Source organism: Suncus etruscus, chromosome 12, assembly GCF_024139225.1.
Source record: "Suncus etruscus isolate mSunEtr1 chromosome 12, mSunEtr1.pri.cur, whole genome shotgun sequence".
Taxonomy (NCBI): Eukaryota; Metazoa; Chordata; class Mammalia; order Eulipotyphla; family Soricidae; genus Suncus; species Suncus etruscus.
This window is the reverse complement of record NC_064859.1, coordinates 53319446-53346475: the sequence shown is the minus strand read 5'-3', so window position 1 is coordinate 53346475 and position 27030 is coordinate 53319446. Positions and strand designations below refer to the sequence as shown.

The following is a 27030-nucleotide window of genomic DNA, read 5'->3' as shown; positions in this document are numbered from 1 at the left end:
AAAAAATTATAAATCTTACAAAATTCAAAACCAGACTAAACTTTTTCAGTCTTGCATATATGCGATAATAGATAAATATATAAAAGGAAATGATGACTTTTAAAAAGAAAAAAATAGGGGCCAGAAAGATAACATGGAGGTAAGGCTTTTGCCTTTCATGCAGAAGGTCGGTGGTTCGAATCCAAGCATCCCATATGGTCCCCTGAGCCTGCCAGGTGCTATTTCTGAGCATGGAGCCAGGAGTAACCCCTGAGCATTGCTGGGTGTAAACCTCCCCACCCCCCAAAAAAAAAGAAAGAAAAAGAAAAAATATTTCAGGCAGACTAGTGATTTCTTAAGGAAATAGATGATGAGATGCACACGTGTGAATCATGCAGAAGTCGGTGATTAAAATCTACGTGACCAAGGATTAATTTTAATCTACCCTGTATTTAAGACCCTAATCAAATGACAGATAAATGAGGCTGAAGATGCATATTTTAGACACTTTAGAGAGGGAACAGCAGCAGCAAGGAGATTTTTTGGGGGGTCATATCCGGTGATGCTCAGGGGTTACTCCTGGCTTGGGGGATCATAAGGGACGCCGGGGTAATCGAACCGCGGTCCGTCCTAGGTCAGCCGGGAGCAAGGCAAACGCCCTATCGCTGGCATCACTGCTGAAAGATTCCTCTCCCACTCTGGACCAGGAACAGCAGCATACCAAGGCGGGTACAGGACAGGTTGGTCGGAGGGCCTGGGCAGAGCCACAGCGAAGTGGGCGTGGCCAGCCAAGGGAAGGGGCGGTCCTGAAGCGGCCTCCTGGGCGGGGCTGTAGAGCGCGCGCCTGCGCACTCGCGCGCTCTCCGCCATCATGGCGCGCCGGCGCCGCCCCGTCAGCCGCGGGCGGTGGCCGAGCGTCCTCCCCCCTCCCCTCAGGAAAAGCCGGTCTCCGCCTCCTCCTCCTCCTCCTCCCCCCCCCCCACCCCGCCTGCTCGGTGGCGGAGGCGGCCGCAACCTCCACCTCGTCCTCTCTCTGGCGGAGGCCGGCGGCGTTGGCGGGGAGGGGGAAAGGTAGTTGTAGACGCCCGCCCCTGCTCAGAGAAGGTGAGTTCCCGCCCGGCGGCGGGGGCGGCCCCGACTGACTTCAGCCCCTCGACTCCGCCGCGCAGCCGCGCCATCTCCCACCCCCCCACCCCGCCGACCGGCGCGCCCCATGTTCGTAATGGCGGACGGGGCGGAAGCCGCGGCCTCCCAGCGCCTCACTACTACCGACCGCTCGCCTCAGAGGCGAAAGCGGGTGCCGGGCCCGAGTGGACGGCGGCGGGGAAGGCGCTGAGTCTGCGAGCCGAGGAGCCGAAACCCGGCGGCCCGGCCGAAGTCCGGATTGCATTGGATGGTGCAGGGCGGGGAGTGACGAGGAGGAGGGCCCTGATGGCGGAGTACGGGAAGGCCCGGATGTGGAAGGGACCGGGGGAGGGGTCGTGGGGAGGGGGCTGCACGTCCTGGGAAGGAAGGAGCACGCAGAGGTAGGATTTGCAGGGGATCCAGAGGCTACACTGGGGAGCTTCAAGTTAATCCGGGCCAGAAGGGTAAGGTAAACGAGGGCTCGACTGGGAAGATTCCCCCCACTTTTTTTTTTGAGGGGTTCGCCTTGTCACATAGCAGCTGCTGGATCCTGAGCTTTGGGCAAATGAACCCCATATTAACAAAACCTGGATTTTATCTAAACTCCCAACTGGGAGCCCGGCCCACTGCACCCCAATGTCTCCTGGAAGTGAAACATAGACCAGGGAGAGGAGGAGGGGGATCAGGGAAGAGAGAAATGCCTGAGTTAAGTGCAGTTTGAGTCACAATCAGGGAGGGCTTTGGGGGTCCTGAGTTCCCCCACTGAGGAAGAGCTTTAGGGTTCTAAAGGTAGAGTCCATTTCTTAGGATGAAAAGAACGACTCGCACTTGTCAGCCCTCTGGAGTTTCCAAACCAAGTGAGGCAACCCTCAGTGATGATGGAAACCAACCCGAGATTCTGGGGATTTCTGCTTAGCAGCAGAAGTGGAGCCCAGTCATCCTTAGGCTGCTCCAGACCTTGTTCATGTTTTATATGGTCAGGCCTTCAGTGCGGGGGAGGCTTGGGGGGATGGAAGACATGCTCTGGCCATTGCAGTTCTCATCCACCACACTGCCCCTGAGACGATCCTAATAGTTATCTAAAACATCTCTATCTAAAATCATTTTACAAGCTGCAGAGACCTGGAAACAACCTGTTGTCCCGGCTAGGACATTAATTAGGCAGCCAGGCAGTTTGAGACATAATTCCGATGGTGTGACTTAATCCCAGTCAAGATAAATCTCAAGCCATCTTCAAGCTAAAGATAATGTTTGAAGATATTGCCTTATGTTGCTTTTTGTCTCCAAAGTGAAAGATGGTAGGATAATGATTTCATCATTTAAATACATTTTCCTAGGTAACATCAATGAATAAGGTAATTCCATAAGAATTTATTTTCTGTCTTTCATGATAGATGCTATTTTTTGGTGTTATTACATAATCATCTCTCACTTTGGAGAGTACATTATCTTAAAACATTTATAGGACGCACTTATATAATTCAGTCACCAAAAGTGAAAAAAAAAAAAGGAAATTAGAAATCCATTAAATCAAATAATGTTTTATTAATTGTCACTGAAGAGCCTAGATTTAGTGTCTTCAATCAGCTGGGTTAGTGATACTTGTTTGGGGATTAAAAAATAAAATTGGAATTTTTTGTTTTCATACCAAACTTCTCTCTTACCAACAAATAGGACCGAGTATAGACTACAGAAAGTTTGGCCAAGTAGTCATAAGTTTAAGTTAGTAAGAGGATGACCGGAAAAGAGACAGGAACATGTGTTAAGGCACTTGCTTTGCATGTAGCTGATTCCAGTTTAACCTGTGTCACTACATATTGTCCCTAAGCACTGCTAGGGATGGCCCCCAAACCATAACCAAGTTACTGGAAGATTTAGGAATTGGTTACTCAATTTAAAACTTAAAGAAAAACCTTATTGCCAGGCTTTGCTATTGCTTTTGCCTATGTCAGTGCACATGTTGGTACTGTAGCATGTGATTTACATGGTAGCAGTGATCTTTCTATACCACTTTAAAGAGACATAATGACTAATACAGGAATTTTGACTTGGAAATAGGTTCTAGCTCTATTTCTGAGTCTAATGTATCCGATAATGGGATTTTTCCACCACCTCAAGAGATATTTTTTCATCATTGAGTCAGGAAGAGAGGAAATGGTAAGACAGATGCTACAGCCATCTATTTGATATAGGCCAGAGATGGGCTTCTCTAAAATCTCTGGGCAACATTTTAGCATTCGTCCCCACCTACACATAAACACACAACAAACATTGCGTATGCTACACAAAATGACCATGATGTTTGCCAAGCTCAGATTATTGACAACTTGAAAAATGTAAACAAATTGCAAGTTAATTTGCAATTTTCTGTTGATATTCTTGCCATGTCTTACTAGGATAAGGTACTAGAACAGCAGTTCATTACTTCAGAAATTTAGGTCTATAAAGTCATAGAATGACATTAAAAGAGTGAAGAAACTATTTAAAGTTGATAGGTGCTTATCTTGCTCAAGTTCAACCTGGGTTCAAAACCCCTCGTCCCATATAGTCCCCCTAACGCTACCAGAAATAATACCTGAGTACTGAGCCATCAGGAAACCTTGAGCATTGCTGAATATGGCCCACTCTCCTTTTTCCCCCAAAAAGAGTAGGGTAGGGACTGTGACTAATAACAAGATTTGAAAAAGTATATAACCCTATAAAAATACATCATGCCACTTTTTTTTAGGTAAATATCTTTTATTTTAATTGATTGTTACTTAACAAATGATAAAAATTTTATATGCTATTTAAAATCCTGTTGGGACTCAGTATATTTTTACCTTAAGTAAAAAGCCTTAAATGACAATTATGATTAAGTACACAACTTAGAAGAGGAAGAAAAACTTGCCTTTTTTTTTTTTGAAGACTTAAGAGTTCCAAAAGTTATCAGTTTTCATGCTCCCATTGAAGTTCAGCTCCATTTTAAAAATCTGGTAGCATCATTAAAATTGACTTCAAGAATCTGACTTTAAGACCACTTACTGATCCATTTTCACCACTAGCTATAATACTCGGCAGGAGCTCTTTATTAGAATTGGCAGTGAAAAATGTCAAATGGATTTAAAAATGGCCATCAGGGAAAAATACAGAAAGGATAAGATTGAAAATTAAGAAATTAAACTTAATCACAAACCCCAAAGAAATACCACATAACATGAACTATTATAGAATTTATGGCCAGTGTCTCCTAAAACAAAATCTTGATTAAAGTTCAGTGAGTTTACCCAAATATTTTTGACAATATACAAACCTTGCATCATGTAATGCTATTCCTAAGGAATCTGTAAAAACAGTCTACTGAAACTTTTTTTAGCATCTGACAGTGCTCAGGGGCTACTTCCAACTATGCTAAAATGTTACTTCTGGCTGTGCTCAAGGAAATCATGGTACTGGGATCAAACCTTTACCTCTTATTTGCAAAGCTGCATTCAGTCCTTTGCTCTCTCTTTGGTCCTCTACTGTTTTAAAAGAAAGAAGGCCCTAAGACATTCACATTACCTTAAAGAGGTACCCTACATGCATGAGCTGAGTTCAGTCTGGTACCACAAGCCTTTTCCCACGCATCCCTGTAGTCCTGATGGCCACCAACCTGAGCAATAGTACATAGCACATCACAGGTATCACTGAACTAATTGGTATACATACAAATACTGAAAATATTTATTGAGAAACTTCAATTACATCTTACAATGGCTAATAATAACATGCATTAGATGCAGCCCTGTTAAAGATAACAGTTGTAATGTTTATTAGAATTAGAAAATAACAAGAAAATGCTATTTTAAATATGAATTTGTCTCCTAAGATTGGAGTATATTATTGTATATAAATATGTCCTCTTCCCATAGCACATTTGCTATAGGCACACCATAACACCGAATATGGGAAATCTAGTGTTGGCAGCTGGAAAGAATAATTTGGGAGAAAAAATATCAAGAGACATCTACGATTGTTTTAGATCTATTGTGTATTAGGTATGTTGTAGATATATTGTCTCAGCATGTTAAAATGATGAGTTTAAGAGAATTACAGCAGGGAGGACATTTTCCCCACACAAATTTGATTTCTGGCACTTCATATGAACTTCAGAGCCCTGCCAGAAGTGAGTCCTGGGCACAGAGCCAGGAGTAAGTCCTGAGCATCACCGGGTATGGCCCCAAAACAAACAAAAAATAGATTGCCCCAACTATAATTAATCACGAGTTTCATGAGCAATAAATATATTCTCCTTCCACTTCTTAACATACTTAGGTCCTTGAAAAAAAGAATGTTCATTTGGTAGCATTTTAATGTAGATGTAATGTAGGATGGTCCTTGTAATCTAACATAATAAACTTAAACTTTGAACACTAGGTAGCCATTAAGTTCTTACGATTGATATTCCAGGCTCCTTTAAATACATAAACTTTCTATTAACATGTAACTAGCACTCTTAATGATTAGTGGTTTCCTTTACATTTGTCATAAAACAAATATGCCATAGTAACCCCTTTATTGTGACTGTTAATGTGAAAAGGACTGGAGTATAGTAAACTTAACAGATCATATATTAATCTCATTCATAAATGATAGGCTGGGCTAGAGTGGTAGCGCAGCAGTAGGATGCTTGCCTTGCATGAGCTTGACCCAGGGCAGACCTTGGTTCAATCCTTGGTGTTCCATATGGTCCTGCAAGCCAGGAGTAACCCCTGAGAGTCGCCGGGTGTGCTCCCCCCAAAATAAATTTTAAAAATGACGGACTTAGGGAGCTAGAGTAATAGAACAATGGGTAGGGTGTTTGCCTTGCACACATGGCTGACCCAGGTTCAGTCCCTGGCATCCCGTATGGTTCCCCAAGGCTGCCAGGAGAGCAATTTCTGAGCACAGAGCCAGGAGTAACCACTGGGTGTGACCTAAAAACAAACCAAAAATAAAAACAACAGGCTTAATAACTACCAATGCTAAGGTACTTACAATGATAATTATACTGTGGCACTACTTGTGTAATTAAGATCTCTGGATTAGAGAGCTCAACAAGCTGTGTTCTTTACATGCTGAAGTCCCTTGGGTTCCCTGAGCAAAGCTGGGAAATGACTGAGAATTTCCAGGTGTGATCCAAAAACAAATTTCAGAACTTAATAGCATTTGACCTTCAGGAGTGAAAAGGAAATTAAACAACATGGTTTGATTAAAAAAAATAAAATAAGAGAATATTGTGTTTCTCCTGGAAATGAGTGCCGTCCCTTACGTTGTCTTTCCCGATAATACTAAACTAATTGAATAAAAACAAGGCAAGACTGCATTGTCAATATCCAATGCTCAGTCTTGATCAGCATTATCAATTAAGAAAATGAAGGGAAAATAGGTTTACAGAAAGAAAGAAAAAAATACTGTATATATTATATTGATTTCTGACAACCTTTATGTCCCTGTGTGAAAAATATCTTAAGGAATCTAGGAAATCTAGACTAATTAATGAATTTCAGTATGGGCATAAAATGTAAGGTCAGTATGAGAAAATAAGTACTTCTAAGTATTAGCACAATTAAAAAATGGGATTATTTTAATTAGGTACAACAAATATACCTCTGAAAATAAAATATAGTAATACTAAGAAACTTTTGATGAGAAGGTATAAAATGGGAAACACAATATTTTTTAATTAGATATATAAATTTAGGAGTCATGCCTTTTTAGTATAGTAGTGGGTTTTTTTGTTTGTTTTTTGTTGAGTTTGGGGGCACACCTGGCAATGCTGGTTACTCCTGGCTCTTGTCAGGAATTACACCTGGTGGTATGCTCAGATTTATATGGGAAGCTGGGAGTAACTAGTCAGCCGAATGCAAGGCAAGCATACTACCCACTATTATAACTCTGGTCCTTTTTAATAGTGTTTTAAAAAATATTTTGTGGGGGCCGGAGCGATAGCACAGCGATAGGGCATTTGCCTTGCACATGACTGACCCAGGACGAACATGGGTTCAATCTTTGTTGTCCCATATGGTCCCAGGAGTGATTTCTGAGCGCACAGCCAGGAGTAACCCCTGAGTCTCACTGGGTGTGGCACAAAAACAAAGAAAAATATTTTGTTTGTGGTGCTTAGGATAGAACCCAGGGCCTGACACATAAGGAAAATGATCTCCCACTGAACTCCCAGACCCTCTTGTGTTCATTAAAAGAGAATAATTGAGCTACTTATATACACCTACAATTAACCAAATTAATATCCTAATGTTGCTCAAGATTTTTTAAGATAAGAGATAAACATTTTAAGAAACTTGGACCCAGTTCAATCCCCAGCATCCAGTTGGCCTTCTGAGCCATATCCGGAATGATCCCTGAAAGTAGAGCCAGGAGTAAGTTAGGAACCAACAGGTATGGTCCCCAAACAAAATTTAAAGAAACTTTATACTGTATTATATGTACATGTCACAACAGAAACCTACGTACTATGGAAATGATTTTTTTCCTATTGTCATGTATCCAACCTAGGGCCTCACAATGCTCTACTAACCTATACCCCCATCTCAGGTGTTGAAATTTTTATTAACAATCAGTTGATTTCTTCATCAAACAATAGTCTAATAGTGATCTATTAGACTACAAAGCAAAATATCAAAATTTTCCGATTTCTAATATAAGAGTGGTTCTTAGTATAAAATAAAGTCTTTTGGACAATATTGAGAAATTCATGCTCATTTTCATATTGAATATTGTTAAATATGTAATTTAGTACTTTAATTTTCACAATTTGTTGCTGAAATTTGGGGGAGGGGTGCAGTCAAACCTGGAGATATTCAGGTCTTGCTTACTCCTGGCTCAGTTCTCAAGGATTGCTTCTGTGGTGCTTATGGAGCCATATGTGGTGTCAAGAACAACACCTTTATGCTTAAGGCCACTGTACTTACTATCTCCATCCCTGAAGGGAAAAATTTAAGCCTTTTACCTGCATTTCATGGCCTTTCTTTTACTGTCATGATGTTTTTCCTGGGAGTAAATGGTATTGTGAGCCCTAATCTATAAATAGGCTTATGGGATATGTTCCCAAATAAGAGAATCAAGTTTCTGGAATTTTACTAGCCCCCTCCACCCTCCTTTGGCCCCCAAGTTAGAAGGTACCATCTAGAAAACTTCACAAAAGTTTGTAAAAAATGGTTCTGCTTGATACCTAATGCCATCCTGTCAAGAGCTCTTATAAATAGCTAGTATTTCTAGGTGATTGATATTCCATTCTCTTTCAGCTATTGTTACATTACATATAGCAGACGTAAACTAGATATTCAAGGAATTAATTCAAGCTCAGGGCAATTAAAAAATGATCAAATTTAGGGCAATAGCAAGCAGGGAGGGCATTTATTTGCCTTGCATGCAGCTGACTCGGGTTTCTTCCCTGGTATCCCATATAGTCCCCCAAGCCTGCCAGGGGTAATTTCTGAGCACAGAGCCAGGAGTAACCTTAGTGTCACCTGGTGTGGCCCAAAAACCTAATAAACAATTTTATCAAGTTCAACATTCAGCTTTAATTTTAAAATATTCCCAGAGCTGGCAAGATGTACAGTGTGTAAGGCATTTGCCTTCAACTCAACTGACTCATTCAGTCCCTGGAAACTCATATGGTCCCTGAGCACAGTGCAAGGAGTAACCCCTGAGCAATGCCGGGTGTGGCCTAAAAACCAAAAAGTAAAATAATAAAATGTTCTTCTGGGAGCTAAGGATGAGGCTGAGAACTAGAACACTTGTTATAATCATGGAGTTAAAAAGTCCTCAGCACCAAAAGAGAAAGTCATTGGAAATAGAACAAGTGAAGGAGCACAAGAATTCTTTGTGCAATACCCTGAGTTTGATCCCCCACACACACCCTCAGCGCCGCCTACAACTATTAAAAGAAAAAGGAAAGTTCCTCAGAAACATTGTTTAGCACAAAACAAAAAAACAAGATGTACTTCTGTACAACCTTTCCTTCATGGGGTTTTATATATAATGCTTGGCTTGGGAGAAAAATTTACTGTCAAATAGATGCAATTCTGAATAACAATAAATATACTTCATTCAAATAGCACTGATTACATGCTATCACTTCTAAACACCATGCACATCCTAATACCTTTCGGACTCAACTCTTTGGACTTGTATGTTACATGCCTATTATTAAAACTGTTTAACCATGCTACAAGATTTCAAGTATATGACTTCTATATATGTGTATGGGGGTTGTTTGTAGTAATACCTCTCACATTACCCACTACCAAAAGAATTCTCTGTTCTACCTATTTTTCTTCCATCATGCTTTTAATGAGTAATTCATTTTATTGGTTTTACTTTATTGTGCATTTGCCACATACCAGTTAAACTCTAGTAATACTGTTCATTTCCTTTAATAATCAATAGAATAATCTCACCATTCTATCTATTCAATTACCCCAAACTGATTTTTTGTAGCAGTAGTCGTCCATTGAGTGTACACACACACACACACACACACACACACACACACACACACACACACACACACACACACTCTCTAAGGCTTCTTTATCTGTCAATGGACATACAAGTTGATTCCATATTTTAGATCTTGTGAATAACACTGCTTTGAACAGATAGGTGTTAATATCTTTTCAAATTAATGTTTTCATATCCTAAAGATAAATGTTTCTGTGTGGTGTTGGTGTTTCCATTTTTCTTTGTGAGAGCATGTATAGTGGACCGAAACAATAGCACAGCAGTTAGGGCGTTTGTCTTACATGCAGCTGACTCATGTTCAATCCCCAGCATCCCATATAGTCCCCAAGCTCACCAGAAGTGATTTCTGAGTGCAGAGCCAGGAAGGAATCCCGAATGTGGCCCAAAAAGTGGGCGGGGCTTGTAGTGATTACACCCAATGTGCTGAGGGGATGCAGAGCCATTTCCTATGATACTTGGCCCAGAGGTGCAAGTCTCAAGGTTAAGTGCTCAGGTCCAGTCCAAAACACTTTTGGGACACTACCAAGACTCCCTTCCCCACAGTAAAGCTTGAGGTCACCAGCACTGTTCCTGGTAGTGCTTGGAGGGCATTAGGTAAGGGGATCAAACCCAGGCCTTCACATATGCTAGGTTTTGTGCTCTACAACTACCACTTGAACTCTCAAGCAAGGTATGCATCCTAACCACTATACTACCATTCAGACCTTTCATTTTTCTTAAGGAATCTTACACTTTTCCATAAAGGCTGTACATTCCAACTGGCAATGTGGCAAACTATTCACATGTTTTTTGTTTGTTTGTTTGTTTTTGGGGGGGGTTGGTGTTTATTTTGGGGGGTTTTGTTTTGTCTTGTTTTTAGGTCATACCCAATCTTGCTTAGAGGATATTCTTGAGTTTTGTGCTCAGGGCTCACTTCTGGGGATTAAATCTATGTCTCTTAAATGGCAATATTTACTCTCAGCCCATTGTACTCTGCTTGGCCATACCAGCATTGGTCTTTTATTGGGGGTGACAGGGTGCTGGATCACACTCAGAGATACACTAAGGGCTTACTCTTGGCTCTGTGGTTCAGGGGTAGACAATATGCCATGACAGGGATTGAACCAAGGTAAACCATATTTAAGAAAAATAGTTTAACCCCCCCCCCCCCATATTATGTCTGGCCCCAGGATTTATTGCTTCCAGTCTTTTTGATACAGGCTATTCTCACCAATATGAGATGTTATCTCTTTGTGATTTTGATTTACATTGCCCTAAATAAATATGTATCCCTGTTTTAAAGATGGGAAACCAAAAGCACAGAGACACTGAAAATTTTGACCAGGTACATACAGTTATTAAAGTGTCACAACTAAAAATTTCCAGGCTCTTTTTCCTAGGAGCAATGCAGTAAAACTATAAATCGTAGTTGTATGTTGGTAGACTTCATTAGGTGAACTTTATTCTGGGAACAAAGTGAACATTTAAATATTCAGTTTAACAAAGATAGGATTATTCCTTTTAAAACATTCATTGGATATTTAAGCACACTTTATTGAGATTTACCTAATTTACAATTAACTACACACTTAAAGTATACAAATCTGAGTTTCCTGTGAAATTCACACCTTTTGCATACAGCAGCCCCAACCCCCTGCATGCTTGGCCTTAGCAACTACAAGTTTATTTTTCCATTACTAAAGAGTAATTTCATTTCTAGAACTTTTTATCAATAGAATTGTGCAATGAACTCAGGATGATGACTTTGAAATTCATCCCTGAGTGTGTGATTGTTTTGTACCTTTTGTTGCTGAATAATTCTGTGATCAGTATCTACAACATTCAGTTCATCCGTTCACCCAGTAAAAGACAGTAGAGTTGTTTCTATTTTTAACTATTACAAATGATGCAGCTGTGAGCACCATGTTCCATTTGTTTATGGGCATAATTTTTATCTTGGGCCAATATATATGAGCAAAATGGCTGGGTCATATGGTAAATATTTAACTGTTTTAAGTATTTGCCAAGGGTTGGAGAGAAAGTACAGTGGTAAGGTACTTCTCTTGTACATGGCCAACCCAGATTTATTCCCCAGCACCCCAAATGGTCCCCAAGCATCACCAACAGTGATCCCTGAGCACAGAGCCAGGAGTAAATCTGAGCATCACAGGGTGTGACCCAAACACAAAACAATTTGTCAAGCTACTGTGTCATTCTACTGCCAGACAGAATACTTCAAATATTTCATTGAATTAAATATTCCATCAAAATGCGTATTTTAAATTCTAACTAAACGCATGTGAGTTCCATTTGATTCATATTCTTTCCAGCCTTTTATGTTTTAACCATTTTAAGATGGCCAAGTGCATGATGGTATCTCATTGTCTTATCTCATATTTACTTGGTCATTTACAAATAATTATGTATATTTTCTGAAATGTTCAAAATCTTTTGCTCACTTTATTTTTTTAATGTTTATTCAGTGCTAAGGATTGAACCCAGGGCCTTACACAAGTGAGATGTGCACTTAATCCCTGAGCCACATTATTTTCTGCTTCTATTCCTTTTTATTTAAATGTTTTATTGAGTTGTAAAATTTTGCAGAGAAAGGAGTATAGTTTGGGCTACAGTTAGCATAGCACAGGAATAAAACCAGGTTTGGTCAGGTTCAAAGCAAGCACCTTAACCCCTAGGCTATCTCTCCAGCGTGTAAAATTTCTTTATGTGTCTTAATTGTTCAGATGGATGAAATGAGAATGATCTTTTCATTTTGTCACTTACTCATGCTTGTTTTAAATTAATATATCAAAAGCCCAGAACAACAGAAGATGTCCTAGTTTTTTTAAAGAGGGAGACGTGGATTCCAAAGTGACTTGAAAACTTTGGCATGTATTAGAAAGCAACAAAGTAACAATAGCAAACTTTAAAGCCAGATTGCTTCTGTGATAGTCAGATATTATATTTATTATCACAGAGTATTCCTTAACTCTTCTATACCTCTTCAATAAGCATGTATAGTAGTAGTTAACCAATAAGGTTCTTACATGGAGAAAATTAGTTACTATTTGTGGGGCAGGAGAGACGATGCAATACTAGGTTATTTGCCTTACACAAGGTCTACCCAGATTCCATCCCAAGTACCCTATAGAAATCTCCAAACCCCAGGTCCAGGAATAAGACCTGAGCACCATCAGGTGTGGCCCAAAATAAAATTAATTACTATTTTTAAGTTTTAAACTGTACATAGCATACATAAGAATAGTGCCAGATAAGCAATAACAATGTATTATTAATGTTGCTTGTGTAACATAATTCTTTGAAATGAACATTAATAAGTGTGACTAGAGTCTCAGCTCAAAAAGCCGAGTACATGTTTTGCTTGTGGAGACCCAGATTCAATCCCCATCATCAATCACATGGTGCCCCAGATCAATGCCCAAGCACAAGTAGCCCCAGAGTACCACCAGATGTGGCCAAAGACCTTGGGTGCCTCAGCACCACCCCTGCTACTACTTAGCCCAAGCAACACTGAATCCTCAGGTCCTTGCATTGAGCCATCCTGGCCAGTAAAGTAAGTATTTGCTGGAGCAGTCATCAGATTTCCTGATCAGTGCTTAGGAAGCAAAAAATAAAATTGTGAAAAAACATGGAGTTACTGAAAATATGATGCCATGCCTTATCATAGGAGTATTTTGTGACTCTGTTTTCTCTGAGGTTTGGGGTATTCAGCACTCTTCGCCCACTTAAAAGATTTTACCAGTGACAGGTGAACATATAGGTTATAGAAGCAACAGGAGATGACAAGATTCAAATAATTTGATTTTTAGGAGAATCTCAGAGGTAGGAATGGCAGCCTAGGTGCATATCAAAATGAAGTATAGTCTGCCTTTAGAAAAGAAGTCATAACCGCTGACAACATAACTGCTGATCATAACAGCTGATCCTTAGCACCCAGCCTCCCAGATAAAAGTGGATCATTGGGTTTAATTTATATGCTAGATTTGGTGAACAAAAGTATTCTTATTTAGCAGTGTGCTTTATAGTGATATCCTTCAGCATCTTTAGTAGCTTGAGAAAAAGTCAGGATTGTCAGTAGATTTCAATCTGAAAAAAAGACTTGTCTCCAGAAATAACTGTCTTTTTGTCTCTGAATATTGAATAAAATAAACTTCCAGCTACTGTTCTCCATTTTTATGTTATCAGGCTAATGTTCTATGTAAGTAATTAGGATATAGTCATTTTAAAAAATCAGTTACAATAAGTACCAAATGGGAGAATATTGGGGAGGAAGCAACAGATCACCTCTAGGATATTTTAGCAATTACAGAGATCAATAAGTACCTGTTACATACCTACTTAAAACAAATAAAACTAATGCCAAATAAGGTTGTAAGAATGGAAATACTGCTCAAGTCGGAAGTGATCATTTTGCTGTGCTTCAAATAAGCACAGAATGTTCCAACCTTTGTAATGATTCAGTAGCATGCACCATGTAAATGGAATAATAGTAGAATCAAAATGTTCTGAAGCAAATTTTCTACACTTTAGAACTACTACTGTGTCATCTTTATCTCTAATGGCTCACTAGTGTCTACCCTGTTTACAAAAGTTTGATGCATGTACAATTAGTTACTGTACTCATCAGCTTTAGCTTAGGATCTTAATTTGTAAAGAATTTTAAGGTCCATGGGACATCTGCAATAAACATCTTAATGTGTATTGTGTTTGTCAGGGCCTGGTGGTCTGGGTTCAGAGCCACTCCTGACAGTGCTAGGGGAGTACAGTGCTAGGAAAATCCAGTTTTCTTAAAATGGAGCCATTATGGAAAAAAAACGTGTTTTTAATCAGAAACTTTCTTTGACTTGCATGTATTATATCAATTATATGTTATGTTAGGTCATTATATTATGTTAGTTTTACCTCATTATGTTAATCAATTTTGTCTCTTGAATAAATTCTTACAATAAAAAATAAAAAAAATGGAGCACAGGACTTGGAAAGAGCTAGTGAAAGGAGTTAATAGTGACTACAAGAAAATCAGGGAAATAGTATAGTGGCTAAGGAGTTTGCCTTGCCTCCATGCTATCTCTCTAGGTTCAATCCTCAGCATTCAATATGATCCTCTGAGTCCTCTGAGAGAGTAAGCCTTGAGCACTGCCAGTTGTAGTCCCAAAACAAACGAAAACACAAGTTTCTTACTTCAGTGTAAAACTTAGAACATGAAAACTTTAGAAATGGGGAATCTAGTGTTATGTATTAATCCAGAAGGGAAATCTTGGTTCTCTTTCAGGATCAATTGAACTTTTAGATAACTAGTAAACTTTCTATTGTAATAAGCCCTTGTTATAACTAAAAACCAATATTAAACACTCCTTAAGGTTTTCTGTGCTTTGTTTTGTTGCTAGGGATCAAACACAGTCCTCACGAACATGCTGAGCTGTAGCCTTGGTCCTAAAGGTTTTATATTTTGGGGCTACTCTCAGTGGTGCTCAGAGGTTACCACTTAAACTTTCTCCCAACTCTAGAGATCTAGGGGATGAATTATGGGAAGAGGGCTCCTTGAGGCTGTTTAGGAACCAATGGCTACTCCGTGCAATGCAGGCCTACTAGGCCTTCAATGCTACACCCTGGGAATGCTGTGCTGCTCGAGTATTTGATGCTAGGGACCATGAACCCTCCTTCCTCCACAGCAGTACTTAGTGGTCTTCAGGGTCACACCCAGTCATGCGTGGTGGGCCTTTGGGACTCTACCCAGTGATGCTTCTTTCTTGCACCAACATCTCAAGACCCCCTAAGATTTTTTTCATATATATATATATATATATATATATATATATATATATACACACACACACACACACACATATATTGTTGTTTTGGGGTCACATCTGCCTGCACTCACGGGTTATTCCTGGCTCTACGCTCAGAAATCGTTCCTGGCAGGCTCAGGGTACCATATGGAATGCCAGGATTCAAACTACCGCCCTTCTGCATGCAAGGCAAATGCCTTACCTCCATGCTATCTCTCTGCCCCCCCCCCCCCCAGAGAGTTTTAGTATAAAATTAACCCCCATCTTCATGATCAGGTTACATCTTTTAATTTCAAGTCTAGGAAGTTCTGAAAGGCTTTTTAGTTGACTTTTTGACCTTACTGACTTTAAAGTTACTATGATTCAGGTACATATTTTTGGAGTAGGGCCTCCCAATTCATACTCAGGGCCCAGGAATCCTGGTGGTTCTTGACCAACTGTACTGGCAGTGGAATGCCAGGACTTGAGGCTGCTCTGACCTTCATAGATGAGCACTGGGACAAGCAGGGCCACCCCACAGGTGCTGAGACATTTGTGCTAAAGATTGAACTGGGTTAAGATGTCTGCAGGATATTGCCCTCATCACTGTCATTATCTTCCCACACCCAAATTTTTTCTTTTTAAAAATACATTAGGTACCTCAATTTGTATTTGATAATTATTGGATTCCCTGCATAAAACATTCCAACATCACACCATCTACCCAAGTGTCCACTTTCCTCTAACACTGTCCCAGTGTCTCCCCTACCTCCTCATACACCCAGTCCTCCCTGCAATGGCATTCTTTATACTAAAGACCAGTTTTCAGTTTCTGTTACCTTAGGACATTTATTGTTCCCTTACTGTGTTTCTTTGTATCTCAAATATAAGGGAGATTGTTCTGTTTTGCACCCTGATTTAGCATAATACTCTCCAAGTACACCCTCAGTAGCAGAAAATTGTTATTTTATCTTACTGCCAGATAGTTTTCTGATGCGTATGTATACCATATTTTCTTTATCCAGTCATCTGTTCTTGGACTCTTGGCTATTTCTACATCTTAGCTATTGTGAATAGTCTGCAATAAACACAACAGTGCAAATTTCTTCTCAAGATAGATTTTGGACTTTTGGGGTAGAAACCAAGAATCAGTAGGCTCACACTTCAAGCCTATGTTCTACATTGAAGCAACCTTACTTGCTTGTCTCCATGTTTCTTTGCCTATTTCCATCCTGGAGAAGACTGTATTCTCTCTTGAATACGCACTTCTCCCTTATATCTTCTTCAATCAATTTCAATAAAAACTATCTTGCTTCACACATCAAAAGGTTTTATATTGGGGCCAAAGAGATAGCATAGCAGTAGGATGTTTGCCTTGCACATAGCCAACTCAGAACAGACAATGGTTCAAATCTTGGCCTCCCATATGGTACCCCGTGCCTTCCAGGAGCGATTTCTGAGCCCAGAGCCAGGAATAACCCCTGAACGTCGCCTGGTGTGACAAAAAAAAGTTTTATATTGTAGAGATCCTATAAAATAATCAATTTCTAGTTGTTTTAGAAGGGACCTTATTTTTTTCCAAAAAGGTTGAACCAATTGATACTCCCACTATGGATGAAAGTCTCTTTTTCCTCCTCATCACCAACTTTGGTTATTTTCCTTTGTGATGTGAGCCAGTCTAAATGGTGTGAAATAATATCTCATAGTTTTAATTTGGAGTCCCCTGATGGCAAGTCATGCAGATCATTTTTTGATATACCTTTTAGGTCTCTATCTTTTTGAGGCCCAATAGTTAGTTCTATAGGTGAAGTACTTACCTTGTACAGAATTTATCTAAATTCAATCTCCAGCACCACATGTGGTCCTCCAGCTCTGCAATTCCAGGTGTAACCCCAATTTCAAAAAAAATTCCTTTCTGGGGCTGGAAAGATAGCACAATGGTAGAGCGTTTGCCTTGCATATGGCCAACCCTGGACAGACGTGGGTTCAATCCCCAGCATTCCATATTGTCCCCCAGGCCTGCCAGGAGCAATTTCTGAGCACAGAACCAGAAGTAACCCCTGAGAACCTCTGGGTATGTCCCCCCAAATTCTTTTCTCAAATGTTCTTTTTTAATTCTTGAATACATAATATTTTAAGCAAACCTCTTAAATCTATATAACAATAGAAAAATTAAGCTTAATTTGAATATATCTATTAGAAACTTTAATTGGGTTTTTCATTGGCATTTTTTGTTTTTTAATTAATTTTATTGTTAAATTATCTTTATATAAACACTGTGATTACAAATATGATTGTAGTTGTATGATTACAGTCATGTAAAGAACACCCCCCTTCACCAGTGCAAGATTCCCACCACCAATTTCTCAGATCTCCCTCCACCCCACCCACACCTGTACTCGAGACAGGCTTTCTACTTCCCTCATTCATTCACATTATTATGATAGTTCTCAGTGTAGTTATTTCTCTAACTGCACTCATCACTCTATGTGGTGAGCTTCATGTCATGAGCTGCACCTACTAGCCCTCATCTCTTGTCTCTGAGATACTGCTAAAAATGTCTTTCATTTTTCATTAAACCCATAGATGAGTGAAACTATTCTTTGTCTTTCTCCCTCTACTTTTTTTTATTTTAAAAAATGAAAAATGTAAAAAACAAATTAATGTTTTCCCAAACTACCCTCATTTTTCAGACATTATTAAATTTAATTTATATCTTTTGAAGTTTTTCCTATGGATAATGCACATATCAGGATGACAAATGTGACTTCGTGATATTATCCAGTACCAAGTGTTACTAATTGCATAAGCAATCAAGGACTGTAATGAATTAGAGGGAGTCTTAATTCATGAAAGATGACTTTACAACAGTGTTTTTCTACTTTGAGCATGAATACCCAGCCCAGAATAATAATAATAATAATATACCAGAATTCTATTAAGGGAAGATCTGTAATAAATAGATGAGAGTCATCTCACACCATAGAAGTGTTTTATTAATATTACTCTTGAGAATTGTATAGCTAATATGAAATTCTTCATAGGACTTTATATCTCTTGAATTCATTTATTTTGATTTTGGACCTATCAGTGCTCGTTACTTAATTTTGGCTCTGTGCTCAAGGATTTCTCCTGAAAGGCTCAAGGGACCTTATGGGGTGCCAGAGATCGAACCTGGGTCTGCCACATGGAAGGCAAGCACTCTGCTAGCAGTACTATTTCTCCAGCCCAGACCTTGGGTTTCTTTACTCCCTAGCTTGATATATCTTAATAAGTACATTTCTTATCATAGGACGTCTCTGTTTTAATTACAAGAAACATTTTTAGACTGTTGCACTGGAAACCCAAAAAATATATAGGACTCACTTTATTGTCATATTCATTCATAGTAAGTTCTGTACAAGAATATGACCAGTTTTGAGTAGCTTACCTAATTTAGTAAGCCTTAATCATGTTTGTAATAACTGGAGGAAAATTGCTACCATGGGTAAGGATGTTTTGTACTTCATTTTCTCAGATGATATTGGTGACTCTAAATAGATTATTTCTTTTTGGGCCAATCCTGGCAATACCCAAAGTTTGCTCCTGCTTTTGTGCTGAGAATTCACTTCTTGTGCTGCTCAGGGAACCATATTCATTACCAGGGATTCTAAACAAGGTTAGCAGAATGCAAAGTTGTATTTCTTGAGACTGGATTCTTTTTTTTTTTAATATCTTTAAACATTTTGATTACAAACATGGTTGTGGTTGGGTTTCAGTCATGTAAAGAACACCCCCCTTCACCAGTGCAACATTCCCATCACCAATGTCCCAAATATCCCTCCTCCCCACCCCACCCCCGCCTGTACTTTAGACAGGCTTTCTACTTCCCTCATTCATTCATATTGTTATGAGAGTTCTCAATGTAGTTATTTCTCTAACTGCACTCATCACTCTTTGTGGTGAGCTTCATGTAGTGAGCTGGAACTTCCAGCACCCCTTTCTTTTGTCTCTGAAAATTATTGCAAGAATGTCTTTTATTTTTCTTAAAATCCATAGATGAGTGAGACTATTCTGTGTCTATCTCTCTCCCTCTGACTTATTTCACTCAGCATAATAGATTCCATGTACATCCATGTATAGGAAAATTTCATGACTTCATCTCTCCTAATGGCTGCATTATTCCATTGTGTATATGTACCACATTTTCTTTAGCCATTCATCTGTTGAAGGGCATCTTGGTTGTTTCCAGAGTCTGGCTATTGTAAATAGTGCTGCAATGAATCTAGGTTGAGGAAGGGATTTTTGTATTGTATTTTTGTGTTCCTCGGGTATATCCCTAGGAGTGGTATAGCTGGATCGTATGGAAGCTCAATTTCCGAGACTGGATTCTTAACCTAGACTTTCAGTGCTGATGCCCATATTATTTCCATAAAATAATAATAATTTCCAGACTCCCGCTGGTCTCCCACCAACTCCTTGAAAACAGTATTTGAAGGACTAAAATATATGTTACTGTAGCAGATATTAGAAGGTCATGGGTCATAGTGAATAGGATGTTTATCTTGCACATAGCCAATATGGATTCAATCCATTTTATTCCATATGGTCCCCTGAGCCAGCCAGGAGTAATTCTGAGTTCAGAGCAAGGAATAATCTTCAGTACTGCTGGCTGTGGCCCAAAACCAAACTAAATATTTTAAAGAGTTGATAAATGTTCTGTACTAAAATAGACATTCTGATGAGCAATATGATAGTACTGTTGCTATTAAGCTCTTAGGCAAAAAAGATTTGACATAGCATGTGAAATAACAGGTTGAAATTGAAAATATGATTTTAAATGTTTACCATGGTCTACCTCTCTTTGTTTTACTTATAGATACCACAACATTAAATGAACAAGTACTGAACTTTTTACAGATACCATTTATAAAAGGTGTATGTGGAGCAGTGCTTCATTTTGAATCAAAGGATTTTACTTTATGAGGTATGTTGGAAATAGAGGACTTCTAAGTCATTTTTCTCTCTCAATTTTGTTTTGGGGCCATACCCAATGATCAAAACAAGCTCATCCACGTGCAAGTCAGATGCCCTACCTGCTGTACTACCATTCTGGCCTTACTATTTCTACTCAATTATTTTTTCCCCTTGATCTGGAATCTTAATGTCTTTTTTTACTTTATTTAAAGAAGTAGTTGGCTAAAATACATTTGTTTCCAGGTAAGTGCAATTAAAGTTATCAGAAAAATAGAAAAATAAAAACTAAAAGGAAGAGAAGAAACTTTAAAAAAGAGGGGGGGAAGTATAATAGCAAACACATTTGTGAAAATTATTGTGTCTCCAATGAAATCATTAATACAGTAGCAGAAGGTTTAATAAGCTCTTCTTGTTAGCTGTCCATTCTGTTAAATTAGTGTGTTCCAGTAGGTATGACAGCATCAGAAAAATGAATTTGCCCAGAAATTCAAAGCATTTTTACTAATACTAACTTTCAGGGCCATGTACTCAGCTGCCAGGTCTCCTGAAAGAAGGAAGATATGGGTGAGGGTGCCCGCACTTGCTCCAAAAAGTGCTGGTGATATCAGTCCCAAAACTGGTGTACCTGAAGACTGGTCAGATTGGTATCCCTGAAGGGAATCATAGAGAGGTGATTAAACAGATTCTTTGGGAAAACGGTGGTTCTGATGATAGAGGCAGCAAGTGTGGCTTCAGCAAGGCAACATCCTGTCTTCTGCTCCTGAGAAGGCCAGCTTTATGGTACATGGACCTGCATACCCATGATCTTTTATGGTTTGTTTTACATCTCATTCAAGAAAAGAGTGAGTCTATGGAGCTAGTCTGACTTGTACATGATTTCTACTCAATTTAAATTTTCTACAAATTCTTTCTACAAAAATTGATTATTTAAAAGCAAGTGAAACTTCATATATTCTTGCCGTATTTTCCGGCGTATAAGACGACTTTTGAAACAAAAAAAAAGTTAGCCGAGAATCGGGGGGTCATCTTATATGCCAAGTATATCCCGAAAAATGTTTCAATATGCCGCTAAATGAAAATTGTTTGAATATTCCACAAAACGAATCTTCCAACTTGATCCTGTACCAGTCACTGCAAGGCTGCTCGGACTGCCTCTCTAACTCAGCCAATCCAAGCAGGCTTTTTTTTTTTTTGTTTTGTTTTGTTTTTGGGCCACACCCTGTGACGCTCAGGGGTTACTCCTGGCTATGCGCTCAGAAGTTGCTCCTGGCTTCTTGGGGGACCATATGGGATGCCGGGGGATCAAACCGCGGTCCGTCCTAGGCTAGCGCAGGCAAGGCAGGCACCTTACCTCCAGCGCCACCGCCCGGCCCCCCAAGCAGGCTTTTTATGCATGCAAATTAGACAATGTTTTGGACCCAAATCTACACTGTATAAAGCCTGTTCAGATTGGCCAGAGTCAGAGAGGAAGTCTATTACAGTATAACCTTTGAACCTTTGCTTGTTGTGATTGGCTCACTGTGGTACATACAGTTGCAGCACAGGAACGTTCTGTCTGATAACAGCGAATATAGGTCTAAACCTATGTTTTAACTGCAAAATTAGGGTGTTGTCTTATACGCCCAGTCATCTTATATGCTGGAAAATATGGTAATATAGACTATATTAAAAATCATGAGGGCCAGAGTGGTGGCACAGTGGTATGGAGTGGTAAGTCATCTGCCTTGCTGGCACTAGCCTAGGACAGACCACTGTTCCATCCCCCAGCATCCCATATGGTCCCCCAAGCCAGGAGCGATTTCTGAGCACATAGCCAGGAGTAACCCCTGAGCATCACTAGGTTTGGCCAAAAAAAAACCCCAAAAATAATTAAATAAAATAAAAATCATGAATGTATCTTAAATTCAGAGGGATAAGTTTGTTATAATTTTATTCTAAAATAAAATAGTATTGGGGCTGGAGCGGTACCATAGTGGTAGGGCATTTGCCTTGCACACCGGCTGACCTAGGGCGGATCACGGTTTGATCCCCCAGCGTCCCATATGGTCCCCCAAGCCAGGAGCAATTTCTGAGTGCATAGCCAGGTGTAACCCCTGAGTGTCACCGGGTATGGTCCCAAAAAACAAAAATAATAATAGTAATAGTAAATAAAATAGTATTAATTTTTTATAATATATAGGGCCAAAATCTTAGCTCAAATTTCAGGTTTATATAGAGCTAAATCAAACTATTTTGAGTTTTCAGATGGTCTATATTGATGTAATTGTATGCTTTGTGTTATTTAATCTTTCTAACCAACTTGTGCCTTTTTTCCAGGTAAATGGGAGTGAACTTTTGAGCTAAACTAATTTTGTCATTTGCATCATGGTTTGTAGCTCCCCAATTGTTACACAACTCACTATTTGGAAAAAGTATATGCTAATGTACTGAAGCAATTAATAAGTGAATATGATCAGATTTCTCCACCAAGTTCTCAGCCTGATATGGGTAAGGTTAATTAACTAATTTATTGATCTCTGTATCATCTTTGGGCCATTGAGACTGACTGACTTCTTTCACACAGAAAGTCCAAGGGTTCATCTATGTTTCCTATGTATGATACTTAATTTCTTTTTAATTGTGAGTCATATTGTACTATATACCACATCTTATTCATTTATCATTTGATGAACATTGATTTTTTGCTTTTAGCTGTTGATGATATTAACACTTAAATACTACTTTTGTACAGAAATTTTTAAATCTCTTATGTAGGTATCTAGGAATGAAATTGCTGGGTAATATAATTCTGTTTGACATTATTAGACATATAAACTAAAATATTTAGACTGATAAGTTTGTACATATTCCCATGAAATGATCCCATAGGTAAAAAAAATAACCACATCCAAAAAGTATCCTTTCTGAATGAGTCCCTCATGTTCCTAAATACCACTATTTCTAGTTTGCATTTTGTAGTTTTATATAAATGGAATGTCAGTGCCCTTTATCAGACTTACTTCATTCAGCATAACTATTTTGAGAATCATCTTGTTGTTCAAGCTATCAATAACTCATTCTTTTTTCTTGCTGATAGCATTCTAGTGTACAGGTATGTCACTATTCCATTTCTTTTATTTATTGATCAATATTTGGATATTTTACTTTCAGGGAACATAAAATAATCCACTAAAAACAGTCATATGTAAATTTTGTATAGGTACTAATTTATTTTTTTAGGAATGGCATAGCTGGCTTATATAGTAGATGCATATTAACTTATTCAGAAATTACCAAACTTTTTTAATGGCCATACCATTTTCATGTGCCAGTTAGCTAAGTATGAGAATTCCAAAAGTTCTGTATCCCCACTACTATGAATAAAGATATTCCATCATTTTGTTTTACTTTTGTTTTTGTTTTCAAGCATATCTAGCCAAGCTCAGGAATCATTCAGTACCAGGGATCAAGCCCTGGCTTCCACATGAAAAGCATTTGTTTAACTTTTTGAGATATCCCTCTAGCCCCTTGTGAGGTATTTTCATCACACTCATTCAGATGACCTCATGTTAATGTCTTCTTTATGGCTTTTGTTGACATTTAATAAGTAATATTTTCTGATCTTCTTTTCATAAGCTTATTGATCATTTATATAGTTTATAAATTATTTGTTCAAATATTTTTCCATATTTAATGAAATACTTGATGTTTTAGGATTTTCATAACCTTAAACTGAGTAGAACTAAATTTACAAACTTTCCAAATTGGGCTTCATTTAGACTTCCCTTTTAAGTATTTCCTAAAAGATAGTTGATCATTACTGATCCTAGAGTGCAATGTTCGGTTTGTTTCTGTTACGGAGGAAAAATGTTTAGTTCGTCATGAGGTATGTCATCTGTTTTTTGCAGATAATATATATCACCAAAATATCTAGCTTTTTATAAATCTCAGAGTTAAGTACAGTTCTGCTGCATTTGTAATGTCCAAATTGAGGTGGGAACAAAAATAATTCAGTAATAAAAGAACTCTCAAAAGTACAAGTATGGCTGCAGATAGAGGTAGTTTTTGGCAAAGTGTGTGTCTTGCATACATGAGAGCTGGATTCAACCTCTGGAAGCACCACTTTCCCCCAAAACCATACAAAATTTATGTGAACTATTTTTAATTTTTCCAAAATCTTCTCTACAGCAGTCACCCCCTTCTTAGCTTTCACCTCCATCAAATCCTACCCCTCCCCCAATCATCCTTCCTAATTTTAATAGAGAACAAACCAGAGGCATTCTAGAATGTTTTTGCCACCAATCAGAGGTAACTGAATGAAATGTAAGACCTGTACAAAGACATAGAACTCTGTTCTCTCACCTTTCCTCATGTCCTAGATACCTAAGAGTAGCACTAGTCTATAGGTGAATTTCTCATTCCCGGCATTCCCAAACATTTAACAAACGTCCTTTTATTTTTACGTCTTACAATAGACTAGTCAGGTAAGTATGTATGTCTCTTTTGTTTGAGTAAACTGAAGCTTTTAAAGATCAAATTTCTTCAAATATGTAGGAAACCATATACAAGAAACTAATCCCAACTTTACACTGACCTTGTTGTTGTAGCCTTTATCCACACATATCTACAATGGAATCCTGTGTTTAGTTCATCTCTGGTTTTGTTTTTGTTTTTTCATTTTGCTTTGAAATTTAGGTTACTTGTATGTGGTCTATGCACTATTTCACCTTTTGGCATATAATACAAGATAACTTTTATTTTGAAGTAGGTGTTTTTTGTTGTTTGGTTTTTTTGTGGGTTTTTTTTTTTTGATCTTTTCAGAAGTAAAGACATACTTTCAGAATAAAATAATCTAGTAAGAAGTATTTTCTCCTATCTTCTCTACAGAGAATCCCTCATTGTCAACCTAATGAAGCATTCAATGAAGACATATGACTCTTTTCAAGATGAACTTGAAGATTATATCAAAGTACAGAAAGCCAGAGGCTTAGAGCCAAAGACTTGTTTCAGAAAGATGAGAGAGGACTATTTGGAAACCTGTAGGGACAAAGAGGAGATTGATCACAGATCCAGGTATAGGATGTTTGATCAGAGACTCCCATCTGGAACTATCCAGACCAACCCAAGATCATGCTCTATTTCACAAACAGTGGAAAACCGGTTACCACCATGGCTGCCAGCTCAGGACAGCACGCTGAAATCAGACTCACTGAGCTATTGTCAATTCACCAGGGAGTGTTTCTCAGAAAAAGCTGTAGTTCTTAGTCAGCAAGAATGTAGCTGTAGCTCATACAGTGTAGGATCTGGAGTTTATAAGCAGCTCTCAGAAAGTAGTATTAGTACCCATCAAAACAGTCATAAACAGATACATCAGAAGAGAAAAAGGAATACAGAGGGAAGCAAAGAAAAACCCAAGGAGGAAGGGCTTAAGCATAAGGAAAAAAAAGTTTTTGAGGTAATAGATTTAGATAAACACAAGAGCAACCAAAGGAACAAAACAGAGCTGGAAACAGTCAGAGTCAGTACTGGAAAACTTAAGAATCGGAAGGAGAAAAAAAGTCGAGATGCATCTTCTAAGAAAGAGGAACGTAAGCATAGGAAGGAGAAAAAGGAACAAGGCCAAGAAAGGACAGAGGAGGAAATGCTTTGGGACCAGTCTATCCTTGGATTTTGAAGCTTTTGAATTGGTCCTCCCAAAGCTCAGTTGAAAAAAATAGTTGAGGCTATTAGTTTTATAATATTCAAATTATTTTCTTCATGTGAACAGGTACTTTCACTTCTAACAGAGGCCAAGTTAACAAGAAGTAGATGCTTACTCTCCATCATGGAAATGAACAACTTACTTTCTAAAAGCATTATATTTTTCTCACATATAATATAGTTTCCCCTGTTGAGAGTGGCTCTTTTATTCATCTAAATTATATAATGGTGAAAGTATTTTTTCCTTTTGGAGGTCATTTTAATTGGAGAATTAATGGGCTTTTCAGAATCTATTTCTTGATTGTGTTTGTTTTCAATTTGGGTGGGGCAGTTTTATATTCACTAGTTTTCTCTGAAGAAATTTAGGTTGATTTTTTCTTTATTAGATCTAACTTGCAGTGTATTTTTGAGATTGGGAAGTGGAAAATTAAATACAATAATAAACCTATGTTGCAAAAGTTTTAAAATTTCAAAGTTAATATTCTAGAAATCAGTTTATATTCTAGAAATATTTATAATAAAGTTCTAATTTCTACATTTTCTTGTGCTGTGTCAGTGTTCTGTTCTCATTCAAAAAATGACTTCTCTTTGAGATGAGCAATAATAATTTGTAGTTAAAAGGTGATATCTTGGGGCCGGAGCAATGGCACAGCAGTGGGGCATTTGCGTTGCATGCAGCTGCCCCGGGATGGACCTGGGTTCGATTCCCAGCGTCCCATATGGTCCCCCAGCCAGGAGCAATTTCTGAGAATGTGGCCAGGAGTATCCCCTGAGCTTCACCAGGTATGGCCTAAAAAAAAATAGAAAAAAGAAAAAAAGCAATACCTTCTTAGAACGTATAAAGGTTCTTTATATACTATACATTGCTTATTTTAAGTATAAATAAGCTTTGAGAATAGGAATTTATGAATTACTAGCAGTTCTTCTGATACGAGTAAAGAAGTAGAACACCACTGGATTATTCTTTTGTAGACAGTGATTTTGTTCTCATGGCTCCCCTTTTATGATAAGTATATCAAGTATTAAAACATCACTGTTT

The 27030-nt window shown here is 38.5% G+C and overlaps 1 protein-coding gene across 1 annotated transcript; it reads left to right on the top strand.

Annotated features, from left to right (window-relative positions):
- Positions 1 to 987: 987 nt before the first annotated feature.
- Positions 988 to 26526, top strand: KRCC1 (lysine rich coiled-coil 1). Its single transcript, XM_049784942.1, has 4 exons — positions 988 to 1083; positions 20215 to 20322; positions 22629 to 22799; positions 25179 to 26526. The coding sequence occupies exon 4, from the start codon at positions 25201 to 25203 to the stop codon at positions 25963 to 25965; it is 765 nt and encodes a 254-aa protein (XP_049640899.1). The 5' UTR covers positions 988 to 1083; positions 20215 to 20322; positions 22629 to 22799; positions 25179 to 25200; the 3' UTR covers positions 25966 to 26526.
- The last annotated feature ends 504 nt before the right edge of the window (positions 26527 to 27030 follow it).

Excerpts from the sequence above, each read along its gene's own strand:
- KRCC1 (XM_049784942.1), top strand. The coding sequence starts at position 25,201 with ATGAAGCATTCAATGAAGACATATGACTCTTTTCAAGATGAACTTGAA.